Below are 25,722 nucleotides of genomic sequence, written 5' to 3' on the forward strand. Positions count from 1 at the left end.
CAATATCCTTCTTGAAGCACAGCGATCACTGTCGTACGTACTCCATTTCGCCTCGGCCTCTGGGCAAATCCATCTCTCTGTCCATGGTGCTGAAATTGCTCCCCTAAGCAATTTATCCACATCCATGATTTTCTGCCTGCCTCCACAAGCCTCTGACACTTCAATCCTCATTAACTGGGCGAGAAACTCCGTCCTGGTCAATGAAGAAGGTCCTGACAAGGGCAAACCCAATTCAGAGACGGTCTAACAAAGATCACGGTGCCTTCCGGGCCAATCCTTCGGAGAACAAACTCGAAGGAAATATTTGGGAAAGAAAAGAAAAAGAAGACGTGATAAGACAAGATAAGGAAAGAAAAAAAAATTTCAAAGGAAAGGAAAAAGAAGAAATCTACAGTTCTGTGTAGACTTATTTGGGAGTAAGATCCATTGAACACAATGGGATTTTCTTTCGGATAAAAACTCACAGGATGACGCTGGAAGTTTTAGGGTATGTGTGCGTGTGCAGGGAATAGACAGCTATAGACAGACTGTTTCTAAATAAATTAGGGGCCTCTAAAATAGTTAAAATAGATAAAATAGTTAAGAGCAGAGACACCACACTTACAATAAAGGTCCGCATAGTTAAAGCAATGGTATTCCCCGTAGTAACCTATGGCTGCGAGAGCTGGACCATAAGGAAGGCTGAGCGAAGGAAGATAGAGGCTTTTGAACTGTGGTGTTGGAGGAAAATCCTGAGAGTGCCGTGGACTGCAAGAAGATCAAACCAGTCCATACTCCAGGAAATAAAGCCAGACTGCTCACTTGAGGGAATGGTACTAAAGGCAAAACTGAAGTACTTTGGCCACATAATGAGAAGACAGGACACCTGGAGAAGAGGCTGATGCTAGGGAAAGTGGAAGGCAAAAGGAAGAGGGGCCGGCCAAGGGCAAGATGGATGGATGCTATTCTGGAGGTGACAGACTTGACCTTGGGGGAGCTAGGGATGGCGTCAGCTGACAGAAAGCTCTGGCGTGGGCTGGTCCATGAAGTCACGAAGAGTCGGAAGCGACTGAACGAATAAACAACAAAACTTTTTTAGGCCAACGTCCCAATTTCATTTGGGAAAGGTTTCTGGGGCCATATTCCAGCGGTGGGCGGAGCCAAAGGCAAATGGAGGCGGGGTCAAAAGCAAAAAGGGTATGGCCAAAAAGCTCATGCTGATTTCCGCTTACAGCTGTTCCTCTCAGTAACTAGGAGAGGCATTTCAACATTTCATGCAAATATAATTTCATATCAATCCAGAATTGGGGGATCAGAAACAGCACAAGGCACACTGGAAGGTTGTTGTTTTTTAAAAAAAGGAAGTAGATTCAGGGTGAACATTAGGAGTACTTCCCAAAACCAAAATGGAGGTTTAGGATGGCCAACTTTCGTACCCCCCCTCCGGGGTCTCCCCAGAAGCTGGGTGGATGGGGGAGGACTTGAAAGAACTAGCCACAATCACAGTGTTCAAGGCTTCTCCACAAGCCAAGCGAACGCAACATTGAGCACAGCTGTTCAACATCTGCTGTTCCACGTGGAGCCGGGATGTCAGCCGGCAGTGAAAATACGTCCCTGGTATTCTTTTACGCACACGCGCTTATAATATCTATAAAGCCAAAGCTCCAAGCCTGTAAGTCCGGAGTGGGGACCTCAGGACCGTGGGCCGGATCCGGCCCTCTGGAGTTTCCCAGAGGGCCACACCACCTTCCCCGACTGCCAAACACTTCGTGGTTTTGCAGCTTCGGTGCCGTCTCCGAAGCGGAATTTGGCCTCGACCGGAAAGAGGTTCCCGGAGATCTCACAAATATATTTGAAAACGAACAGGTACCACCTCTGCATAGCTGGCAAGAGACACGCCCGGCAGCTACAGCGGTCATGCGCTACACCAACAGCCCTGCGAGGTAGGGCGGTGTGCATTACAAGTCACCCACCGTTGCTTGCACTGGCGGAATTAATTCAACGTCAACAACCACAGCATTTTGGCATGGCTGATATTGCTTGTGTTTATGTCGCGACCCTGTTCTGGGGAGTTCAAGTCGGCGTGCAAGGATTTCTCCCCAGCCCCCTCAATTTAATCCTCACAACCACCCTGCGAGGTAGGCCTGGCTGAGAAAGAGCGACTGGCCCGAAGCAAGCTAAACAGCCAGGTGGGGATTTGAACCCTGGACGGACAAACACCCCCAAACCATCCAAATCTTGTGCTCAAACCGCTACACCTGCTATGATAGGGTGACCTCCAGAGCGAAGATGTTTCTTCTGCATTGCAGAACGCTTTCGCTAGTGCCGTATGAGCGCCTGCCAGGCGGCAGCAGAGCCAAGATGACTGCAAGCGGTCCACCCCCTCTGGCAAATTACGTCTCTTCTCCCAACATGGCAGAAGGCGACTGATCGAGCAAACAGAACCATTTGTGCCTGACTCTTCTTCCACACCCGGCAGCTTTGCAGCACAGCGCGACGGCAAAAGTCAGCTGTCCGTCGCCACGCCGACGGAAGAAAGGCCTGGGTGGGAGGAGGGGCTGATAGGCGCGGTGCTCAAGCAGAAACAGCACTCCCTGCCCATGTGACGTGGCCCGTGGTCCAAAGGCAGAAGCAGGTCAAACATAAGGAGGGAGGTAAGAAGTAGGGCTGTGCTTCGCCTCGGTCCCGAACCCCGAATCTGAGCCAAGGTGGGCTGTTCGGCTCGCCTCATTCCAAAGCAGGTTCAGGACCAGATCAGGCCACCTCAGCCCGAAGCAGCCAAAATGCTCCCCACCTGCGAGACTTCACTGAGGCCTCCATACTCGCCAATGAGCTGCCCGGGCACCTCTCTGGCCGGCCAGAGTTTACCACACTAAATCTACAGCCGTTCAAAGGAGCAGCCGGGTGGCCCACCGGCAGGCGCAGAGGCCTCAGGAAAGTGCCACAGGTCGGCAAGCGGGCGGGGGGGGGGGGGGAAGTCCAATGGCCTCCCGGTTGGCTTCACACCTGGGGGCTCCGTGCACCTGGGAAACCGCAGCCGCCACCCCTGCTTTGGATTCGGAACTGAATCCGAAGTGAGGCAGCCCAGAAACGAGCAGTACGACAATGGGACCAGTGACCTAGGGAGGTTGTGGGCTCTCCCACCCTAGAGGCCTTCAAGAGGCAGCTGGACAACCATCTGTCAGGGATGCTTTAGGGTGGATTCCTGCATTGAGCGGGGGGTTGGACTCGATGGCCTTGTGGGCCCCTTCCAACTCTGCTGTTCTATGATTCTATGAGGCACCCTGAGTTGAATCGGGGCTGATTTGGAAGCTCCGAATCAGCCTCCGAGTTGAATTGGGGGGAGGGGCTGTGCACAACAGCACAACCCTAGCAAGGACGCAAGAAGAGCACTGCTGGATCAGTGACGGGAGACCCACAAGCCAAGCATGAAGGCAAGAGAGGTAACTGTCTCGGTCCTTGGAGGTTCCATCATGGCATTTCCCATCTCCACTTCCACAGAATTGTCCAATCCCCTATTAAAGACATCCAAGCAGGTGCCCATCCCCCATCCCCCAAGTGCCCCAGGGAGTCTTGCAACCTCATTCTGCACTCCACAAAGAAGGATTCTCCTTCGGTTCAACTTTGATCTCCTCCCCGTCCATTTTAGTTTTATTTTATGCATTTTTATCCCACTCCTTGGCCAAAAGCATCAGCTTAGATGCAATTACTAAAAAAAGAAAGAAAGAAAGAAAAAAGACACAGCACACAAGGAAAAAGCGATGGGGAGGGAAGAGGAGAAATATATTGTGAACCGCCCAGAGAGCTTCAGCTATTGGGCAGTATAAAAATGTAATAAATATTTATTTATTTGTTTATTTATTTATTCATTACATTTTTATACCACCCAATAGCCGAAGCTCTCTGGGCGGTTCACAAAAATTAAAACCACAATAAAACAACCAACAGGTTAAAAGCACAATTACAAAATACAGTATAAAAAGCACAACCAGGATAAAACCACGCAGCAAAATTGATATAAGATTAAAACACAGAGTTAAAACAGTAAGATTTAAATTTAGGTTAAAATTAAATGTTAAAATATTGAGAGAATAAAAAGGTCTTCAGCTGGCAACGAAAGCAGTACAGTGTAGGCGCCAGGCGGACCTCTCTGGGGAGCTCGTTCCACAACCTGGGTGCCACAGCGGAGAAGGCCCTCCTCCTAGTAGCCACCTGCTTCACTTCCTTTGGCAGGGGCTCACAGAGAAGGGCCCCTGTAGATGATCTTAGGGTCCTGGCAGGTACATATGGGAGGAGGCGTTCCTTCAGATAACCTGGCCCCAAACCGTTTATGGCTTTAAATGTCAATACCAGCACTTTGAATCGGGCCCGGACCTGGACTGGCAGCCAATGAAGCTGGAAAAGGACTTTCAGCAGGGCTGGTGGAATAGCCCTGCTTCCCCCTATTAGGAACAGAAGATGAAACATCTTCTCTTTCTCCAAATTGTACCTCTTGTCTTATAAACACTGTGACGCATTATCGAGCAGAACTTTTAAAACCTCACAGCGTTATGACCTCTCCTCGTAGGGAGTTCCTCCAGCCCTGCAGATCATTTTGGTCTCCCCTTTCTCAGACCCTCTGCCACCTCGACCGTGCCCCCTTGCAGATGGGGCATGACCGGAACCGCACAAAGGATTCCCAAAACCCCACGGACCGAAACACGCAGGACGGTGAGCATTCCTCAAATGCAACGGCCCTGAAACAGCCCACGTAATCACCCCAGCTGCCCTCAATTTTTCCAGACGGGTTGGACAACATCTCCCATAATCCCCCGGCCAGTCCGCATGGCTCTTCTTTCGGGCACCCCCACAGAACGCAATCCAGCTTGTTTATTTATCTTCTGCACTTTTAAACCGCCCAACAAGCAAAGTTCTCTGGGCAGGGTCCAATACATCCGAAACTTACTGTGCAAACATTAAAACAAAGCATAAAAATTAAAAAAATGGCACAAAATAAAACCAAGCTAAGATCAGAGGCAAAGAAGAAAACTATTGCAAGGTCATAACTCTAAATTAAAACCAGCAGCAGGACAGAATAATAAATGCACCCTGAAAGTTCTTAAAACTGTTTGGGCTGAGAAAACACAAAGGTCTTCCCCTGGCACCAGAAATATCACAATGTAGGAAACAGACAAGGCTCTCTGGATAGGGCATTCTATAAACGGAGTGCCACCACCGAAAAGGCCCTGCCTTTTGTAGCGACCCACTTTGCCTCATTTACTGTTTGGAGCTGAGCTGACTGGGCCACATCATAACTTCAACTGCCTCCTCTTACCTCTTCCCACTGGTGGATGTATCGGATCAGGCGAGAGAGACGGAGCAACCGCAGGAGGCTAAGGATCTTGGTGAAACGGACGATGCGCAAGGCCCGGGCAGTCTTGTAGACCTCCGAATCCATGCCCTTCTCCACAATGAGGAAGATATAATCCACGGGGATGGAGGAGATCAAGTCCACCACAAACCAGGTCTTTAGATACTTCTTCTTGATCCGCTCAGGGTCCAGGATGATCTCGGTGTTGTCTTCAATGACGATGCCTGTCCGGAAGTTCATCACCAGGTCCATGAGGAAGAAGGTGTCAGAAACCACATTGAAAACAATCCAGGGCGCTGTGGTGGCGTCCTTGAAGAAGGTGATGCCCACAGGGATAATGATGAGGTTGCCCACCATGAAGAGCAGCATAGTGAAGTCCCAGTAGAACCTGGTGAGAGAGAGAGAGAGAATGAAGAAGTGTCAGAACATCAGATTCGGGCCGAATCTGAGCCAAGTTATTCGTCCATTGGTGGCCTTGCAGGGTATTGGGCAGAGAACGAGTCGAACAAAAATCTCAATAAAGGCAAAGTAAGTTTCTAGTCCTTGTAGTTCTCAATAAAAAGCAAATTTAACTAGGAACTTAGGAAGCTGCATCAAATTATTCCTCCATCCAGCTCAGTACTGTTTGCTCTACCTGGGTCTCCAGAAGAGGACATTGGATATTGAACCATTTTAATGGGAGATTTTGGGGATGGAATGAGGATGATCAGGGGTCTGGAAACAAAGCCAAGTGAGGAGAGACTGAAAGAACTGGGCCTGTTTAGCTTGGAGAAGAGAAGACGGAGGGGAGACATGATAGCACTCTTCAAATACTTGAAAGGTTGTCACACAGAGGAGGGCCAGGATCTTTTCTCAATCCTCCCAGAGTGCAGGACACGGAATAATGGGCTCAAGTGACAGGAAGCCAGATTCTGGCTGGACATCAGGAAAAACTGCCTATTCGAGCGGTATGACAAAACACCAGGAAAAATTTCCTGACCGTTACAGTGTTACAACAATGGTACACATGACCTAGGGAGGTGGTGGGCTCTCCCACCCTAAAGGCCTTCAAGAAGCAGCTGGACAGCCATCTGTCAGGGATGCTTTAACATGGATTCCTGCATTGAGCAGGGGGGTGGACTAGATGGCCTTGTAGGCCTCTTCCAACTCTGCTATACTATGATTCTATGACTCAACCACTGAAGTCTCATCATAGGGTGTAGGAACATGGCCTGGTGCAAACTCCATCTACCAGAATATTCTCTACACAACCCTTCCCCAACTTGGAGAGAGACAAAGAACAAAGTCGCATCGGAATTGGTTGAATCCGGAGCTAAGCAATTTGTCCATCAGCGGTCTCGCAGGGTCTCCAGCAGAGAAGACACAGATTCCACCAAACACAAAAATCCCACTCAAGTAAGTTTCTAGTCTTCAAGGTGCCGAATAAAAGGCCAATTTAAATAGGAACCTGGATGCTGCATCAAACTATTTTCCCAACTAGTTCAATATTATTCGCTCTACCAGGTTCTCCGGAAGAGGACATCGGATATTCGCCCCCTTTTAAAAGGAGACTTTGGGGGCAGAATCCAGGACCTCCTGCAGGCAAAGTGGGGCGAGGGGGGCTCCGACCACCTAAATCCTGTCAAAAGATGTAAGAATGCTACCTGATGCAAAAATCCATCTACTGCAGTGTTCTCTAAACTAACCTTCCCAAGCCTGACTCAAATGCATTGGGACTACAAACCCCATCATCCCCAGCCAGCGGCACACTACAAACCCCATCACCCACAGCCAGTGGTGCACTTTCAAGGACTAAAACATACTTTTTTAAAAAAGGGGGTACCAAGCCCAATCGATGGCTGGTGGACTCTGTTTAGCGTGGTACATCACGACCTGTGCCGTTCCGTCTCCCAGTACGAACCGCTGCCAAACTTCAAGATCCCATTTAACAGATGGGGAAAACTGAGTTTTCAGTTTATAAACGCAGCTTTGGCGTTTATAGACAGGACACCAGAAATCCGGCATTGCCAATCTTAGATATCACAATCTCTTTCTTTCTGTCTGTCCTCTACATACACACGCCGGCTTTTCTCCCGAAAGGAACGCCAGCCAATCCAGGGGAAGGTTGGTTATTTAATATAGCGTCCCACTGCAGCAGCCGAGAGCAGAAAATAGCAGGCGGCATCTCTGTAGGGGTCACCCGGCATGGCTGCGCTTTGTCCTTGGATGGATGCGGCCGGCCGGCCGGCTGCCTGACCAGCCAGCCGCTCCCCTCCCTCAATGGGTAAACTGACCTTTGGGTGGGGAACTGCAATGTGTGTGTGTGTGTGTGTGTGTGTGTGTGTGTGTGTGTGTGTGAGAGAGAGAGAGAGAGAGAGAGAGAGAGAGAGAGAGAGGATAGGATGAAGGGAAATATATACAGAGACAGACCAGGAGGGAAGGAAGGAATACCATAATAAGCAGGCAATGGGGAAGGAAAGGCGGAGGAAGGAAGGAAGGAAATGATAGACAAGAAATGTGGATGGAAGGAATGAGCCCCCCCCCCACAAGCAACCAGGTGGCCTCCAGATGTTTCGGACTACAACCCCCATCATCCCCAACCATTGACCATGCTAGCTGGAACTTCTAGTCCGAAACATCTGGAGTTGTTTCAGTCGCCTAGCGGAGCGTTCGGGACTCTGCCATTACCAGCCTGAGTAAAACAAACCAACCTAGGCCAACTTTCAGCACCATAGACAGCTCCCTAGAACAGCCTTGCTTGTTGGCCCAATCCGAGGCATGTTCAGACAGAAAAAGCACTACAAAACCCATCATCTCCAGCTGGCTGGAGCATGCTGGGGCTGGGGGGGGGGTTGCAGTCCTCTCTTCTGTCTAACATGCATAGGGTTGCATCCTTGAAGTCCTACCCGTCACAGCGCAAAGGTTCCCGCCTTCCTGCGGCGCCACGACCCTCAATTAATTGCGGCCCTCCTGCATGTGGAGTGAGATCTCAGGTCCCGAGAAGTTCGACGGGACGCGTTCACAGAACAAGCGCCTCTAAGATCACAGCCTTGACGAATTCGGCTATGGAGCTTCGATTACTTGGCAGTATAGAAATGTAATAAATAAACACATTAATGTATCAGTGTTTCTCGTCCCATTTTATCCAGGCAACAGCGTCCCTGCGAGGGAGGCCAAGCTGAGCGAGAGCGATTAACTCGAACCTTCGTCGCTGAGGGAGGATTCCACACGCGTCTCCTTGGTTCTAGCCCAAGGCTCTCGCCACTGCACCACACTGCCTCTCTCTCTGCCCTTACGCCAGACCCGACTGGCAGTGTAACGAAGCTTTAGGTGGAAGATTTCCACGCCGAGCACTGGGGTGGACTAGATTATCTTCTTCCCCCTCTAAAAAGGCTGTGATTCGAATCCGGGACTAACAAAGCAGCCGGCTTCCTCAAGAGAAACAAAAGAAGGTGGATATTGGCGAATTTCCTGCACCTCAAATTGCTGGGGCTGTTCTGAGCTTGGAAAACAGCAGGTCCCCTTTCATTGGAAAGGGACATGAATTCCCGCCTCCTTTCATTTCAGAAATTAAACCCCCGTGGGCGCGTCGAATTGGGCGATGTGGAGTTCAGGCTTCAGCAAGCGTCATAGTCCCCCAGACTTAGTTTCCCCGCTGTAAAACTGACATAGTAACAACTTCCCTCAGGCGTTCAACAAAATCACTGAAACACCATTCCCGGAAGCCAAAAAATCCTGCTAACATACATACACATTTATGCCCGTTGCCCAAAAAAAAACTCCACCCCGCTGCCTTCTGCGATTTTAGCAGTCATCATTTCGTGGTGCAGTCATATGGACTAAAAACTTGATTTTTAAAAAAAAATCTCCGGCAGCCTATGCAAGTTCGTGTAGATACACACCTGCTTATGCTGAAGGATAGCTGCTAGGTCATTTTCTTTTCACTTCAGCGGGGGTGCGGGGAACACCTCTCGGAGCGAAATGCCGGGGTTTTAAGAAGTCGGCGTAGCTCGGTACACCAACAGGGCAATCTTGATTTCCTTGGAAGTCTATCAAAGTCTCGCTCCTTTTAGACTAATCCCACATCAATTCTGCCAGGGATAGAAGACCCTCTTTATCGGGGATGGGTTACTGTGCAGCATGTCAGCAGCGAAGAAAGAGCTTTCATGTCACTGATATATATATATATATAAAACAACCTTGCAATAACATCTGAACAGTGTCCCATCTTCAGATCCGAATGTGTCAGACTGTATCCATGAGGTGGTGCGGAGGACACAGACTCAACAGACAATTCTTTGAATCAGAGGAAAACGTTCTTTCGAGCCCTTTCTGCAGCTCTAGCAGACCTATACATTCCCAAAACTGCATGCCTGACATTCATTCGTTCACCCACTCCTTCTAACATTCGGATCTGGCTTCTCCCACCCCCCTTTCAAAGAGAAGCCCAGCTCAGCGTTGCAAAAACACAGTAGCAGCGGCAAAAGAAAACCCACGAAACGCTACGAAAAATGACCGAGCGATAATCCCTCAAAAACATTTCGGCACTTCGATTCCCAAAGTGTGCCGAATGCGTCAACGTTAAAAATCCAGAAATCTCAACGGCGCACACGTTTTGTCAACCGACGAGGGGTTATCCCCAGAAGAGGTTGCCCATCGCACCTCTGTATGATGTACCAGTATGGTTTTGTTCTCCTTTGTGCCTGGCAAACTGCTTCATCTCTGCGTTGGCCACAATGGGATCATTCAGTGCCTTTTTACACAGAGATCAAGCAGAAACGGCCTTTCGCAAAGGATGCTGCCTGTCGTCTCTCTGCATGACCTGGTGCTCTGGTCTGGCCTCTCTCTAAAACTGCCTCTGGTTTGTTCTGGCCCTCGTGTGAGTGAAGCACGTCGTCATCATTCCTGCAACACAGAGAAGCAGCCAGGAGGACTTGTTCTTAGGGGGAGGCTCTCCGTCGCCTCTCTGCATGAATCACACCGCTTTGGGCTGGCTCACTTTTCAGGCAGCGAGGCCTGCCCTAAAGCAGCGGGTCTCACAGAAAGGGGGAGATGTCCAAGAGCAGGGACTAGAATCCCTCAAACCTTTTGGAGGAGTCAGAAAGAAATGGGCCTTGAGTGTCAGAAGGGGGGGGCGTAGCTTGGGGTGCAAAAGGTCCCAAAAGCTCAGGAAAGACCCCTGCCTGGAAGCCCAGAGACTCACTGAGGCCAGGCAGTGTAGACAAAATGGAGATAGACAATCCAGTTATCTGTTTCTGATGTCCCTATATAAATCAGTCCTTTGTTCAGCACCATGAGGACTAGCCTCTTACTTTTCCTTAAGGAGAAATCTTCTGATGTCCCTGTTTAAATCAGTCCTTTGAAGCAACAAGGGACAGGGCCTTCTCTGTGGTGGCCCCTCAATTACGGAACGATCTCCCTGACGAGGCCCGCCTGGCGCCCACATTGCTGTCTTTTCGGCGCCAGGGTAAAACTTTTCTCTTCTCCCAGGCACTTAGCAATATGTGATGAGCTTCAGGGATCCTGGATCTGTTTTTAGGTTCATAGCTTAAAGTTGTTTATAGTTGTTTTCAGATGTAGGTTTTCTAAGTAGGTTACTTGTTTTTGTGGTTTTAAATTCTGTACGTTGCTTTTAATTGTTTTAATCTTATGTAAACCGCCCAAGGAGCGTTAGCTAGGGGGTGGTATAGAAATGCAAATAAATTTAAAAACAAACAAACACTGGCATATTTTGGCTTGAAGTTCTTACAGCCAGGATCTCGGCTTTCGGAGAGGGATTTCGTTTCGGCAGGCAGAGACACGACAATACTCAAAGGCGTTAAAGGATCCGGCAGATTCATACAATCATAGAATCATAGAATAGCAGAGTTGGAAGGGGCCTACAAGGCCATCGAGTCCAACCCCCTGCTCAGTGCAGGAATCCACCCTAAAGCATCCCTGACAGATGGTTGTCCAGCTGCCTCTTGAAGGCCTCTAGTGCGGGAGAGCCCACCACCTCAGCAGCAACTGATTCCATTGTCGTACTGCTCTAACAGTCAGGACGCTTTTCCTGATGTCCAGCTGGAATCTGGCTTCCTTTAACTTGTGCCCGTTATTCCGTGTCCTGCACTCTGGGAGGATCGAGAAGAGATCCTGGCCCTCCTCTGTGTGACAACCTTTCAAGTATTTGAGGAGTGCTATCATGTCTCCCCTCAATCTTCTCTTCTCCAGGCTAAACAGGCCCAGTTCTTTCAGTCTCTCTTCATAGGGCTTTGTTTCTAGACCCCTGATCATCCTGGTTGCCCTCTTCTGAAACGCTCCAGCTTGTCTGCATCCTTCTTGAATTGTGGAGCCCAGAACTGGACACAGTACCCTAGATGAGGCCTAACCAGGGCCGATTCTGCACCCCCTGTCCTGAACCGTCGTGGGGCGAAGACGCTTGCGGGCAAAAGCCCCAAGACAAGAATATAAGGGGCGCACCTTAACGGATGGCTAAAGCCATGCTGGGAAAACTTGGCCGCTCACCGAAGACCAGAAACTTCTGAGCAGGTGGAGAAAAACCCATTTCCCACCCTCTGTCTGCTTGCCGATTAAGGGGCGCGAACTACAATTAACCAGGGAGTGATAACAGGCATCAGACGGAGGGCAGAGACAGAAAAAACATTTAAAACGGAAGTAGTCACAGAAGATTATTTCACCCGCTACGGGAAGCCTGGCTTTGCAATTTGTTCGGCGGAGGCACATACCAGCCAATCAAACGCTCGTTTAGACGCCAGTCCAAACCCACCAGTTTTCTTAACATATTTTTTAAATCACCGTGTGTTTGTTCATTCCCATAAAACGGTCATCTTTCCCGTCATTTCTAAATTGCAACTCCCCCCCCCCAAAAAAAGTGCTCCGCGGATTGAGGCAAAAGGATGTTCGTGTGCTGAGCACAGCTGGATTTTGCTGCTCTAATACAGAAACATTTTGGTTTAGGACTCAGCCAAGGCGACAAAGTGGGTGAAGGGGTAGCCCTTTTCAAATCCCTGCATGGAAGGGGGCAAAGACTCTTGCTGTCCCACAGGGGAGGGCTCGATCTCACGGCCTTAAGTTACAGGAGGGTAGATTTGGGCTGAACATTAGGAGAAACACCTTGATAGGAAGAGCAGATTGCCAATGGGATAGTGAGCTCTTCCTCCTGTGAGTTCTGCAACTAGAGCAGGAAAAGAGAACTTTAGACCTGTGGGCCAAACTGGGGGTCCCAGTCCGACTCATCTGGGATTAGAAGGGGTCGTTGAACACACCCATCCGCTCCTGCACAGTGCAGGAATCCCGTTCAAAGCATTCCTGACAAACGGCCGTCCAGTTCTCGCTAGAACATCAGAAGGGCCCTGATGCTGGATCAGACCAAGGGTCTATGTAGTCCAGCACTCTGTTCACACAGTGGACAACCAGCCATTGGCCAGGGATGAACAAGCAGGACATGAATGCAACAGCACCCTCCCACCCATGTTCCCCAGCAACTGGTGCCCACAGGCTTACTGCCTCGAATACTGGGAGGTGGCACAGAGCCATCAGGGCTAGTAGCCACAGATCGCCTTCGCCTCCTCCAGGAATTGATCCAACTCCCTTTTCAAGCCATCCAAACGGGTGGCCGTCACTACATCTTGTGGTAGCGAGTTCCATAGCGCTGTGTGAATATTCCCCGTGTTTAAGGGCATATACCGTATCAACGATACAATTGTCCCTCACCATGCAAAGTTATTTAAAAAAACCTGCAAATCCAAAAGAAATGGAGGGGGGGGTCAAAAGAAACACAACATGCACAACGAAGTGATGTGAATTAACCTGAGCAAATCTGCAAGTTATAATCCACCCCCTCTCTCCCGATTCCCTTTAAATTGGATTTACAGCTCATAATAAGATGAGGCTACTGGTCCTCTGTTGCTTCCTAATCATTCCATATTTCATATTCAAACCTGCACTATTTTATGGGAACTTCAATTCCTCTAAGCACGGCGCCCTCCCTGCCACGTCATTTGCGCATGAGCAACGGTTGCGTTTCGTTCCTTCCACGCCGAGGGCTCGCCAGCCGCTCATTGGCCAGATTCTGAAAAGCGACTGCGGGAGGCAGATGCTAAATGATTTTTATGTTAAATTGCTTTTTATCTTAACAGTAGGAAGGGGGAGGGGGAGAGCAGATAGAGATTCCATTACGCTGATCCGATTTCAGGAAAGGTTGGGAGAAGAGGCAGGCATTCATCATTTAATGATGGCTCCATCATAATGCTCCAACCGCAGAGGAGGGAAGTATTTCCCCCCCTGGGATGGCGCGTCGGCCTCGGCCACGTTCGGACGCTAACACAAAGCTGGGATTGCTTAAAAGTGTGGCTTATTGCTCACGAGTAAGCACGCTTCGTGTCCGATCACCTCCTCTTGGCTCCTCTCACCAGTGGGATGGCTAAACGAGCCAGAAATGAAAGACGAAGCAAACGCTTCCCGTTACGTCAGGATCCAGATTCCGTGTTTGCTGCTCTCTGAACAAATTAGAATCTGAAGCTAGGCTTTGAAGTCGGCTTTCCATTTCCCCCATCCCTGAATCCATTTCCCCGGTCCCCCGAATCCACTTCCGCGATCCCCGTATCTATTTCCTCAGGCCTCCAAATCTATTTCCCCAGGCTCCGAGTCTCCATTGTGCCAAGGTGTGTAGTATCCCTCACAGTGCTGGGGAAGGAAGGGTTAATTCTCCCCACCCCACATGATGCAACCTTCCCCCGCCCCATAGCTTCCCCTTTTATAGAGATTTCTTTTATCTGAAATGAACCGGATGGGAGATTAATTGGCTTGTTTTGCCACCTGTGAAGCTGAAATAAAGCCTCGGATTTCTTTCTAAATCCGCATTTACAAACCTACACAAACATATGCAGATATTGGGCAAATTCGGGCCTGGGTCCCGAATCTCTTAAGTACCTCGGCAGCCGTTTGTTTCCGTTACGTTTACCCGCTTCTGCCTGCACAAAACCACGACGAAATTCTCAGCCAATTCAGCTTCTCGTCATGTCCGAATGCAGCTGTGGCCCCCATGACCCGTGCAACAGCCCTGTAAGGTAGGCCCATCTTCCCAAAAGAGCGACACAACAACTCTGCAAAATGGCATGTGGGACAAGAGTCAGGCGGCTAGATTTGCTCCTGAGAGCGTCCGCCTGCAGCTTGCAAGAGAACCGTCAAGATGTGCTGGAAACGCGCATGCCTGGTCTCGAAAACCTCCTGTGGGCTTGGAGCAGCGACACACCAAGGAGGCTGCAGAGAAGCAAGGAAACGAACCTTGGTTGAGGCCCCTGTCGCCTCTCTGCACGATTCCCTGCTCCCAAACTCCCAAAACAGTTGGGACTCTCAGACTACAGACAAGGCGGCCCGGTTTCGTGCAGCGGCTAGCGCTTGCCGCAGACTTTTAGTAAAATCGGACTATTCCACCGGGCTCTGGGCTCATGTTGATGGGGGCGCTGTATAACTGTGCATGTTGAGTGTAAGGATTCTACACATAATGGTACTGATCAAAGACTGTAATAAAATGGATCTATCTAAAGCAAAACAGCGGCCGTGATAAAATTGGGGAGAAAGTCAAAGGCCTCTGGGGAATGTCCGTTTTAAATCAGCCAGGCTTCCAATGAATTCTCAAAGCTTCGTTCCGGCCCGAAGCGCGACCCCGAATCTGGCCTCCTTTGCATTGTGCCGCGCTAACGCCCCGAGAGACAGGTTGGCCGTGTCTCTACCGACACAATAAAACGCCGGCCTTCAGAGCTACGGGGAAAGAGTCATTCGTAATTCAACTGTAGAGGTATCAAGAGCGAGATCAACTGAGGACACGCCGCAGACTGTTTTCGTCCCTGCCCCCCACTGCGAAGCACTGCAGCACACCAAAATTCCCCCCTCGTTTTGATGGCGCCAGAGACGGCAGGGACTAGCACCCCGCCCGCATGGCAACGCAAGGAGAATTTTAAAAAGGCAGGAGGAGCCGCCTTGCTGGATTGGGCTGAAAGGGGTTTGAGGCCCTTGGTACTCAGAGATAGTCTGCGACTACACCTAGAAGCTCCATGCACCTAGCACGGTTAGCAACCTTCAAGAGGCCTCCACAACGTTCTTTTCATGAACGTCGCCCCATCTGGGGGCGGTGAAGTCCACAGGTTAATTGCAGATCATGCATGGGGCCGCAAAAGAAGACGGTCCCCGCCCACCCAACAATGAAAAAAGGCACGACATGCAAGGAAAACAAGGTGTGGAGGGAAGAGGGGGAAAAAACCGTCTTTCAGCCTGTTGAAATGGTGAAAGTTGAGAGAGAAGGAGCCTTCGTGGAGAGGGTCGTCAGCAAAACTACGGATCTGGACTTGTTCAGCCTAGGGTCCGCCCTGATTGCCCCTCCCCCCTCCAACTTCCCGGAGACTCTCAACCCACCGTAAAATAAAATTAAAAATAAAATACAAGTACTCAAGGGACGGGTTCTACAGGGAACCTCCGTGGTGTCCCCCTCCTGCACTCAATGTCTTCAAGCCAGAATGGATTTTAAAGGGGTTACATTACAGGAGGGCAGATTTTGGTTGAACATTAGGGGAAACTCCTTGATGTTTGGAGCTGTTTGGCAAGGGGAGCGATGGTTCGGAGGGGCGGGGGCGCTCCCTTGCTGGGGGCTCCAAGGATGATGGGAAATGGAGTCCAGAGACCCTTGCTGAGGGCTTCCTGCAAGCTGGCCACCGTGAGACTCAGAATGCCCAATCAGGCTGACTCTTTGGCCGGATCCAAACGCCAGTGTCCTCACAACACCCCGAAGCAGGTTGCTTTCACTGCTGTCATGCAAAACACTCAACGTTCTTGTCCGTCCTTCCCTTACCTGCCCCCCTCCAGGTGCTCTGGATTTCAACTCCCATCAGCCATAGACCTCATGGGCAATGGCTAGGAAGGTTGGGAGTTGAAGTCCAAAACATCAGGCACCAGGACAAGGAAGGCTCTTATACAGCATGCTTTAGATTCTGACAAGCGCGGCAAAACGTTGGAAAGCAGAGCGCTCCAGTTCAGGGTTCCAGCTTCTCCCTGAGTTTTGCATCCCCACCCCCAAAACAGCCAGCACTCCACAGAGAATAAATTTGGGGGGGGGGTTCCTTTGAGGTTTTCTTCATTTTCATTTTTCGGGGAGTTGTCAGCAAACGTCGGGGTTCCTCCGGCCGACAACTCTGCTCCCATGCATGGACAGCGCCGGTTTTGCAACGGATCAATTCGCTCTTCGTCATGGGCGGCCTTCTCAGGCGTGTTAGACTACAAAACCATCATCCCCAGGCAGCACGGCTCCCTGGGATGATGGGAATTGTAGTCCGACCCATCCAGTAGGTGCCAGATTTGAGAAAGGCCGATAGGATAAGTCGAGATTGAGTTAGTATATTAGATTTATATTGCATATTCATGGAAAATCAACCACGCACAGCCATCGGTCACTGATTTCAGGGTGTGTGTTAATTGTTGTAAACTGCTCAGAGAGCTTCAGCAGTGAAGCGAAATGAAATAAATTATAATAATAGTAATTTTAATAATTTAAACATTTATGGTGGTCATTCGATACACCGATGTAAGAGGCAGGCCGCACGAAAACAGCATGTACCTAGATTTAGAGACGGGGAGGGGAGTGATTAATAAACGGAAATGCGACACCCAATCAGTCCATCTTTTTCTCATTTAATCTCAACCACCTTGAGAGGTTGCTCCGTCCCTGTCCTGAACTTACGCCCATTTTACAGATCTAAATCTGGAAGACTGAGATCTGGAGAAAGGAACCCGGCTAGCCTGGCTGTGTGCCGAACTTAACAACCTCCAGATGTGTTGGACTACACCTCCCAGCATCCCCAGCCAGCTGGCTGGGGATGCTGGGAGGTGTAGTCCAACACATCTGGAAGACGCTAGGTTTTGGAAGGCTGAGCGAGTCTCAACGTTAACATCTCCAAATCCTCTTGATTTGGCTTTTCGTATGATGTAAGGGTTTACATCATACGAAAGAATAGGGCTCCTGAGCCGGTGCAGAGTGCCCTGCCATCAGAATCAAGGAACCAAACTGGAATTAGAGTGGGGGGGGGCTTTAGCACTGGAGGTAATAATAATATTTATCTATTCAAATTTCAACGCAGTGAACATAAAAGGTAAGACCGTACAAAGAATAGTAGATAGGTAACCGCACAATAGACGATGATGATGATGATGATGATGATGATGATGATGATGATTATATCCAGCCTGTCCTTTCAGTACATTAGAATCCTGCTGAATCCGGCCAAAGGCTTATTTGGTTCAGCATTTTGTCCCTGAGCAATCAACCGCCTCCCGCACAACAACCCTGCAAGGTTGGTTGCTGATGCCCAAGGTCATTCAATAAGGTCGCAGCAGAGCAGCGGGAACCCGCCTCTCTCCAGGCCGTGCAACACAGAAATACGCCTCATGGAAGCCTCCTTCCCAAACCGACTCCAGAGAGACCAGAACCGTTTCTAAGCAGCCGAGGAACCAAGAGGTGGGCCGCGCAGCCTCTCCGCCCCGCCTCCCCCCAGGCCTGCAACGGCGCTGCTACGGCTTCCAGAATTCAAAGCACGCACAGTCGGGTTTATGAACTCCCTTGAGAAGCAGGGCGGGAGGGGGCAGAGGGGGGGAGAGGAAGAGGACCCCTGCAGTGGCAGAAGGAGCAGCGAAGGAAACCCACCGAGATAACGGTGACATTGACAGAACGCTTCGCCACGCGTCCGCTACAGCATCCGCAGGAAACGGACAACGTTTCCATGCCACGAATCATACCCCATCGCCGTCCGAAGCGATACACACACACACACACAGAGGACACACAGAATCCGCCCGTCACCACATTCACAGCATTGAAGGACGCAAAGAAAGATGGATCCATGTTTCTACGTTTGCGGTCACTCCCATTTCTCCCCTCCTTCCCCCCCCCCACAAAAACCCACAGTCCTGCCAGCAACCGCTCCCCACCCCCCCAAAGCACCCGTTCCTGATTTGCTTTGCAACATGACGAATTATGTTATGGTTAGATTCTCCACACACAGCACATGGGATCCGTCCGTCATCAGTTCAGCATCATTTACAAAGGCGAAGAAAGGTGGGGTTTGTTTTTTTGCAGTTCTGTGCCATTTCTCTCCCTCCCCCCCCGCCCAAAAATATCACAGAGCTACCAGCACACACACCCCCAGTTCCTGTTTTGCTCTACAACAGGGAGAGTTATATCTTCATTAGTTCCCCCCGCAAAAAAAACACACACACAGCACATGGAATCTACCCGTCACCACTTTAGCATCATTTAAGGATGCAAGAAAAGGTGGGTCTGTGTTTTTGCAGTTATGCCTCATCCCACGACCCCCCCGCCAAAAAAAAACACAGAGATGCCAGCTACCCTGAGTTCCTGGTTTGCTTTGCAACAGGATGAGCATTACTATTTATTATTATTATTAATTACACACACACACACACACACACACACACACACAGACGGATGGACGGACCAAGGATGGAGAGCAAAAGATCAGACTTAGATTTTCTCTCCCTCCAGGAAGGGGCCTTCTAGATCTATCTTCAAAAGAGAGGGAGGTTGAACGGTTCAGAAAAGGGGGGCAATTAATAATCAGGGGGGAGAGAGAGAGAGAGAGAGAGATGGGGGGGCGGAGCAGAACGAATCACTAGATTTTCCAATATGATCTCAACCGGCGTCTTCCCTGCACGCATCTCAAGGTGCCCTCTGAGTAGACCTAGGAATATCAAGCCGCTTTCGGCAAATCCTCGGGGGAGACAGAAGCCCCCCCCGCCCCATTTCGCCTCTTTGTTGAGGGGAAGAGAAATCACGCTGCCTTTGGGGGACCCCTCCCCTTTTAAAGAAATGACGCAAAAATAAAAAATAAAAAAACACAATTTTTCGCATTCAGATGGGAGCCCTGCCTAAGGGATGTGAAAGGTGCCAGGAGACACCCCTCCCCCCAAAAAAACTCCCCCCCCCCTAATTTCCACCACCACCTCTGCCCCAAATCCTGAAGGTTTCTTAGAGGACGGTATTGCCTGCCACGCCCCCCCCTACTCAATTCCCACTCTTGTAAAACCCACAACTGCCCTGACCCCCACCTGAAGATGCTCTGAAGATGGAGAGGTGAGGGACAACTCTGCACCCCAAAAGCACAGACAGTTGAAATGCCGGATCCCATCTTGACCCAAGTTATCTTTAAAACTTTGAAGCACAAGAAAGGACGGAGTGAGCCCTGTCTCTCTTTGTGCCAGACCCCCCCCCCCCGGGGATGTCAATGAGGGGGGGTCATCCCCTTCCCCTTGCAATAAACAAACAACTCTACAAACTCCAGAGTACCGATAATTTATGCCATTTCGAATCCTAGCACAAGAGATTCCAGCAAGCCGGCACGCTCTATTTATCTCGGACTACAACTCCCAATTGGCTGAGGATGATAGACATTGTCACACACACACACACACACACACACACACACACACACACACACCCTGCTACCGGGATAAATTTAGCTTAGCTACGAATACAGGCCGGGTGGTTGATCGATTTTTATGCAATATTAACTTTTTCTATTTGGTAAAAAGGGTGTCATATTTGCCATCGCTGCGGGGCAAGCGAGTGGATTTGGGTCCCCAAAGGACTAGCCGAGATCAACGGAACAGAGGGAGCTCCACCCCTGAATTACAGTCTGTTGCCTACAAATAAAGCAAGGTGCTAGTCCTCATTGTCCCGAATAAAATACTGGTTAGAACAGGAGCCACAAAAGCCTACTGTATATCTGGCAGGATTAGCCCTCCGTCTAGGCCAGGCCTCTGAGTCCCAACACCTGATCTCAGATCCTTTTTCAATGGGACGTGGTGGGATTTGAACCCGGGATCCCCTGCCCTGCCTCTGAGCTACGGTGCCCCCCACTAACCTAAGGAATACTTCAAACCTCTGCAAAGCAGTGTTCTCACATGCTTACCACCCACTACTATAAACCCCAAGGTAGAAAAGTCTGGCGTTGAATCTATTACAAACTTTCAGGGCTCCCCCCAAATTACTGCAGAGGCAGGAATAACTCTCTCTCTCTCGCTCCCCCTCCCGTGTTACTTATGGGGGACCCCCCCCAAAATCTTGCCATGGGTCTAAATCAACAACACATTCCCTCATCCCAATGCAAAATCTCAACAAACCTCAGGGGTAGAATTAAGCAGCAGAAAGCACTGAGCTGGTGAGTGGATTTTTCCATATGGTAGAATTGCGTGAACCTACTTGCCTAGGGTAACTCGACATGGCTTCATAGGTGAGCCCTGTATCACCCGCTACCCCCAGGATTAATTTTCCCATGCTCGGTAATTCGACGTCCCCATCCAGGCCTAGCGAGAAGCCCTGTTGCATTCAATGGAGCCTACGCCTGGGAAAGCGCTGGATTATTATTATTATTATTTAAATCTGACATTTGTCTTTTAATCTTTTAAATGCTTTACTACTATAGAGGATGGAATTACATTTTTAAACTGTTGTATAGTTCGATTTATGTGCTTTAACAGTATATGTTTTAATTTTGTAAAGCCGCCTTGTGTCCCAGTATGGGTAAAAATGCGGAATACAAATAAATATAATAAATATATCAATAAACAGCGTGAGCATAGGATTGTGGCCTGGAATTGCTAAAGAGAGGATTGAGGACCTCACCTCCAGGGCCCCCTAATTGATGACCACCCTGGAGGGTTGCCCCCACATTATCAGATCTCTGCCCGCTGAACCTACAAACTCTGGGGTCGTCTGAAATAGAAGGAGGTTACCCCCCAATCCTTCTGGGGTTAACTGACATTTCTGCAAAGTCATTTAAAACCACACACACTTCAGTAGCCTCCCACAAACACACACACACACAAAAAGTTCTCCAGAATTGCTTTAATCATTGCAAAAGGATGAATTATTACCCCAATCTGCCTCCACCCGGTCTGCCCCCACCTTTAGTCGCCTTTAACCACTAGAGAACATTCCCTCTGCTAAAATTGCAAATGGGTATAAATAAACCAGGCTTCCCACGACCTGCCCACCCCACCCCGGTTGTGCCAGACTACAACTCCCATCTACAACTGCCTGGGGATGATGGGAGTTGTAGCCCGACACAACCGGCGGACGGCTGGTCATAACCAACGAACCAGATTCTCCTGGACAATCCAGCACTGCGATCCTAAAGTCGCTTACTTGGGAGTAAGCGCCGTTGAACGTAGGGGGTTGGAGGGAATGCTTACTTACGAGTAAATACGCAGAGGAGACCAAAAACTCAGAGTTCCTCTGCACTGGTGCTTCCAAGGCTGCTAGCTTGAATTGTGAATTTCATGTCCCCCCCCCCATCTCAAAAAACCCAGGCCAAGATCCAAAGATCTAAATTCACAAGAGACCCATTACTGACCCCTCCCCGGAGATATTTACGTGGAATTCACCCGCCTGCCTCTGTTCCAATATACCCTGGGTATATATTCATTTACGGTCGATAAACAAATCCACAGCGCTAATTCCCTCCCTACTCTAGAGAAAAATTGGGTCATCAAGCCTGCATCCCTTTACAGGATATCCCATAGTAGCTCTCTGGAGAATCGCAAAAAATTACAGGGTGCTTTGCCATAGCAAAGCAAGGGCAACCCCCCCCCCCAATTTCCAACAGTTTAACAACAGCAAGTAAAACTACAAGTTTAAAGAGGGGGAAGGGATCTCTCTCGACAGCAGATGGCTCAGGGGGTTGGACTCGATGGCCTTATAGGCCCCTTCCAACTCTACTTTTCTATGATTCTATGCCTCGGTGTTCCTAATCTGTAAAATGGGCCTAGCATTCCCTTTGATCCAGAGGCTTTATGCAGCTGCACCAGGCCAGTTTTGGGGAAACAGCATCAGAATCCCTGCTCTGAGGTGAACGCCGACATACATTTACGCTTTCTACCCCCGAGAGGTAGTTTATTTTGCACGGCTACCTTTCCCCATCACCCCCGCAAGGTAGTTTACCTCCCATTAACCATCTCCCCATCTTTTCTCTTCCTCCAGAATTCTTCATCATGATCACTTGGGGGCTTTTAGTACATTTCGCGGTATTTAAATATCACAAATAAATACATAAGAATTAAAGCATCGCTACCTCTGAACGAGTTACCTCGGATAAACATCGCTTCGTTTCACTACTCCCGAGGTAGTTCTGTTGGACCGCAAACTCTCTTTCACCCTCTCCTTTCCGGGCATTTGGCTTCACCCCAAACTTGCTACACAGTTAGATAATGAATATATTATATTCCTCTCCATCATTACCTCGGATTTCTTTTACCTTGCCCCCAATCACTGTAGGGCTGCTTTGCTGGCACCTCCCTCTCCGTCAACACTTCAGTGGTAGTTACCTCACATTGCCCTCTACAATGGGAGCTCCCATTTTGCCGGAAATCACGGCAAAAGCAGCTGCGGTGACATAGCCTCCCATCGGAGGTAGTTACCTTGATTTGCCAACCTCACTTTCCACCCCGGATTTACCGCGCTTCCATGTCTCCAAAGGGATGGGACAGGACTTCTCCCCCACCCCCTGAAATTACTGTAGAGCTGCTTAGCAGGACGTAACCTTCTTTGTCACCATCCGGAGGTAGATCTATCTAGGGGAGAGGAAAACATTCCACCTGGCTGCCAGTACGTCACCCTCCCTGTCACTCCACTGAGGTAGTTACCTCGGATCTTGCTCCTTCATCCCCCCCCTCACCACCAACCACCCCCATAGAAATTCTCTCCTTCACGCACTTGCCTGAGACGACGTGAAATCGATCCCAGGCTGGCTGGTGGAGCCTAACGCTTTCCATCGCTATCCAGAGGTAGTTAACCCAGATGTCCTTCCCGTCCCTCTCATGCCCATATGGAGAGGGGATACGGGGGGGGGGGGGGGAGAGAAGAAACCTTTGCCTCCTCATGTCCGAAACGGCTGTGGGCGCCTCACTGCCTCTATCACTACCCCAAAGTAGTTACCCTGTCTTCCCTCCACCCGCTGTGATTCAGCTCACCTGACATTGCTGTATTGCTGCCATTATGTCAGCCTCCCTGTCATTACCCCAAGGTAGTTACCCTGGATCTCCCTGCCTGCCTGCCTGCCTACTTCCCGTGCGCTCAGGGAAACCCACCTCCTCGCCTATTTGTTCAAGACTGCCTGGAACAGCCAGTAGGTGCATGGAGACCAGCGCCTCTCCGTCACTCCCAGTGCCTCGCCCTTCCTGCCCCAATCTAGAGGTAGTTACCCCAGATCGCTCTCCCTTCTATGCCCGCTGTGTGGTGGTGGTGGGGGAGCAGGCAAGAACACACACACACACCCGGTTGCCTGAAATCATTGTGGGACTAGCTGCTACCGCCTCACTCTCGGGGTCACTCTCCAGAGGTAGTTACCCCAGATCTCTCTTCCTCTGGAAAGGGAAATGGCTCCGTCACTCTCCAGAGGTAGCTACCCCGGATCTCTCTCCCTCCCTAAAGGGAGGGGGAGGAAACCTGAAATGGCCGAAGAGTCCAGCTACACACATCTCCCCTTCTCGCGTGTTATTCAGAGGTAGTTCCGCCAGATCTGTGGAGGCGGGGGGGGGGGAATATGGGAAGGGAGAGGAATGGCCATAGTGTCTGGCCGCACGCATCTCTCCCCCTCTCCCTTGCTCTCCAGTGGTAGCTACCCCGGATCTATCTCCCTTTGGGGACACAGAACGGGAAGGGAGGGGAAACCTGAACCGGCCTTAGGGACTAGCCGCACGCATCTCACCCCTCTCCCTCCAGAGGTAGCTACCCCGGATCTACCTCGCTTTGGAGAGGAGGGGGCGGGGAAAGGCGGAGAAGAAGCCTGAAGGAGGAGGAGAAAGAAGAGGAGGAGGACGAAGAGGAGGAGGAGGACGAAGAGGAGCGCGCCCCGCCCCGCCCGGCCGCCGCTCACCTGAAGTCGCTGTAGGGGTGGATGATCCAGGCGCCGGCCGACTTGACGCGCTCCTGCTCGCGCTCCACCGCCTTCTGCGAGCCGAACATCCGCAGCGAGAACTTGTTGACGCCCGGCTGGAGCATGGCGCTGAACTGGCGCTGCATGAAGGTGGCCTGGCCGCCCCGCGCCGCCGCCGCCGCCTCCTCCGCGGTGGCCCCGCCGGGCTCCGGGCCCCCCGCCGCCGCCGCCTCGCCCTCCTCGGCCGCCTTGGGCGCGTCGGCGTCGCACGAGAAGGAGACCTTGGGCGGCGGCGGCGGCGGCCCTTCGTCCCCCGCGCGCCGGCACTCGCCGTTGGGCGAGCCGCCCTTGGCCGCCCGGGAGCCCATGCTGCCCCCGCCGCTGCTGCTGCAGCCGCCCCGGCGCAGCGCCGAGCCCAGGGAGCTCTCGGACGCCGACGACGCCCCCGGCTGCCCCGCCGGGCTCGACGCGCCCCCGCCGCCGCCGCCGCCTCCCGTGCGCATGGCTGCCACCCACCCGCCCCAAGCCCCCGCCGGCCCCGGGCTGGAGGATGCGGCGGCGGCGGCTACGGAGGATGCTCTTGCTGCTGCTGCCGCTGCTGCTGCTGCTGCGGCCGCGGAGGAGGAGAAGGAGGAGGAGGAGCCCAGAGGCCCGGGGGAGGGGGGAGGGAGGGGGGAGGGAGGAGGCGAGGAAGTGGGGAAGAAGGTCAAGAGGGAAGGAGGGAGGGGGAAGCCGGGAGGCGAGGGAAGGTCAGGAGGGAAGGGGAAGGGGAGCAGCCAGGCCAAGAGGGAGGGAAGGAGAGGGAAGGTCAGGAGGGAGGGAAGGACACCGGGAGGGGAGGGAGCAGACAGGCAGGAGGGGAAAGGCGAGGGAAGGTCACAAGGAAGGGAGGCAAGGAAATGCTTTAGGGTGGATTCCTGCACTGAGCAGGGGGTTGGACTCGATGGCCTTAGCGGCCCCTTCCAGCTCCACTGTTCTAGGATTCGATGAAATGACAAGGAAGGTCAGGAGAAAAGGCAGGGAAAGACGAGGCAGCAGAAGGGCTAGAAGATAGGAGAGAAGGAAGGCCAGGGAAAAGGAGGGGGGACCGGTCACAAGGAAGGGGGAAGGCAGTCAAGAGGAAGGGAGGCAGAGGAGAGGAAGGAACCGTAGGAGGAAGGAGCCAGGGAAGTGGAAAAGCTGCTTCCGTAACCCAAAGCGAGGCCGCCACGGGCAGGCGAAGAAGCAACGTGGTGATCTCAGAGCAGCTGAAAAAGTCACAGTCAAACAACGCTGTGAAAAAGCACTGTTTCCGGGGTCAGGGGAAGAGCCCGGTGTGTCTGCGAGTTGGCAGCTGTGTTATATAAGTGGGGCGGCGGCGGCGCACAGCCACGGCGGGGTATACAGGCCATCTGTAGGCAACCCCCGAGCCGCTGTGGTCAAACAGAGCGTGATCCCCAAAAGCCACTAACCGGGCCGCTCTCCTCCGGCCCAGAA

At 51.2% G+C, this 25,722-nt stretch overlaps 1 protein-coding gene across 1 annotated transcript in view; it reads right to left on the reverse strand.

Moving 5' to 3' along the window:
• Window positions 1-24,614, reverse strand: part of HCN2 (hyperpolarization activated cyclic nucleotide gated potassium and sodium channel 2) — a 39,112-nt gene extending 14,498 nt beyond the window's left edge. The window contains exons 1-2 of the mRNA XM_063146869.1: window positions 24,247-24,614; window positions 5,294-5,717 (exon numbers count right to left, since the gene is read on the reverse strand). Coding sequence (XP_063002939.1) covers window positions 5,294-5,717; window positions 24,247-24,614 — 792 coding nt within the window. The remainder of the gene's footprint in view (window positions 1-5,293; window positions 5,718-24,246) is intronic.
• Window positions 24,615-25,722: the final 1,108 nt, after the last annotated feature.

This window comes from Elgaria multicarinata, chromosome 23 (assembly GCF_023053635.1).
Source record: "Elgaria multicarinata webbii isolate HBS135686 ecotype San Diego chromosome 23, rElgMul1.1.pri, whole genome shotgun sequence".
Taxonomy (NCBI): Eukaryota; Metazoa; Chordata; class Lepidosauria; order Squamata; family Anguidae; genus Elgaria; species Elgaria multicarinata.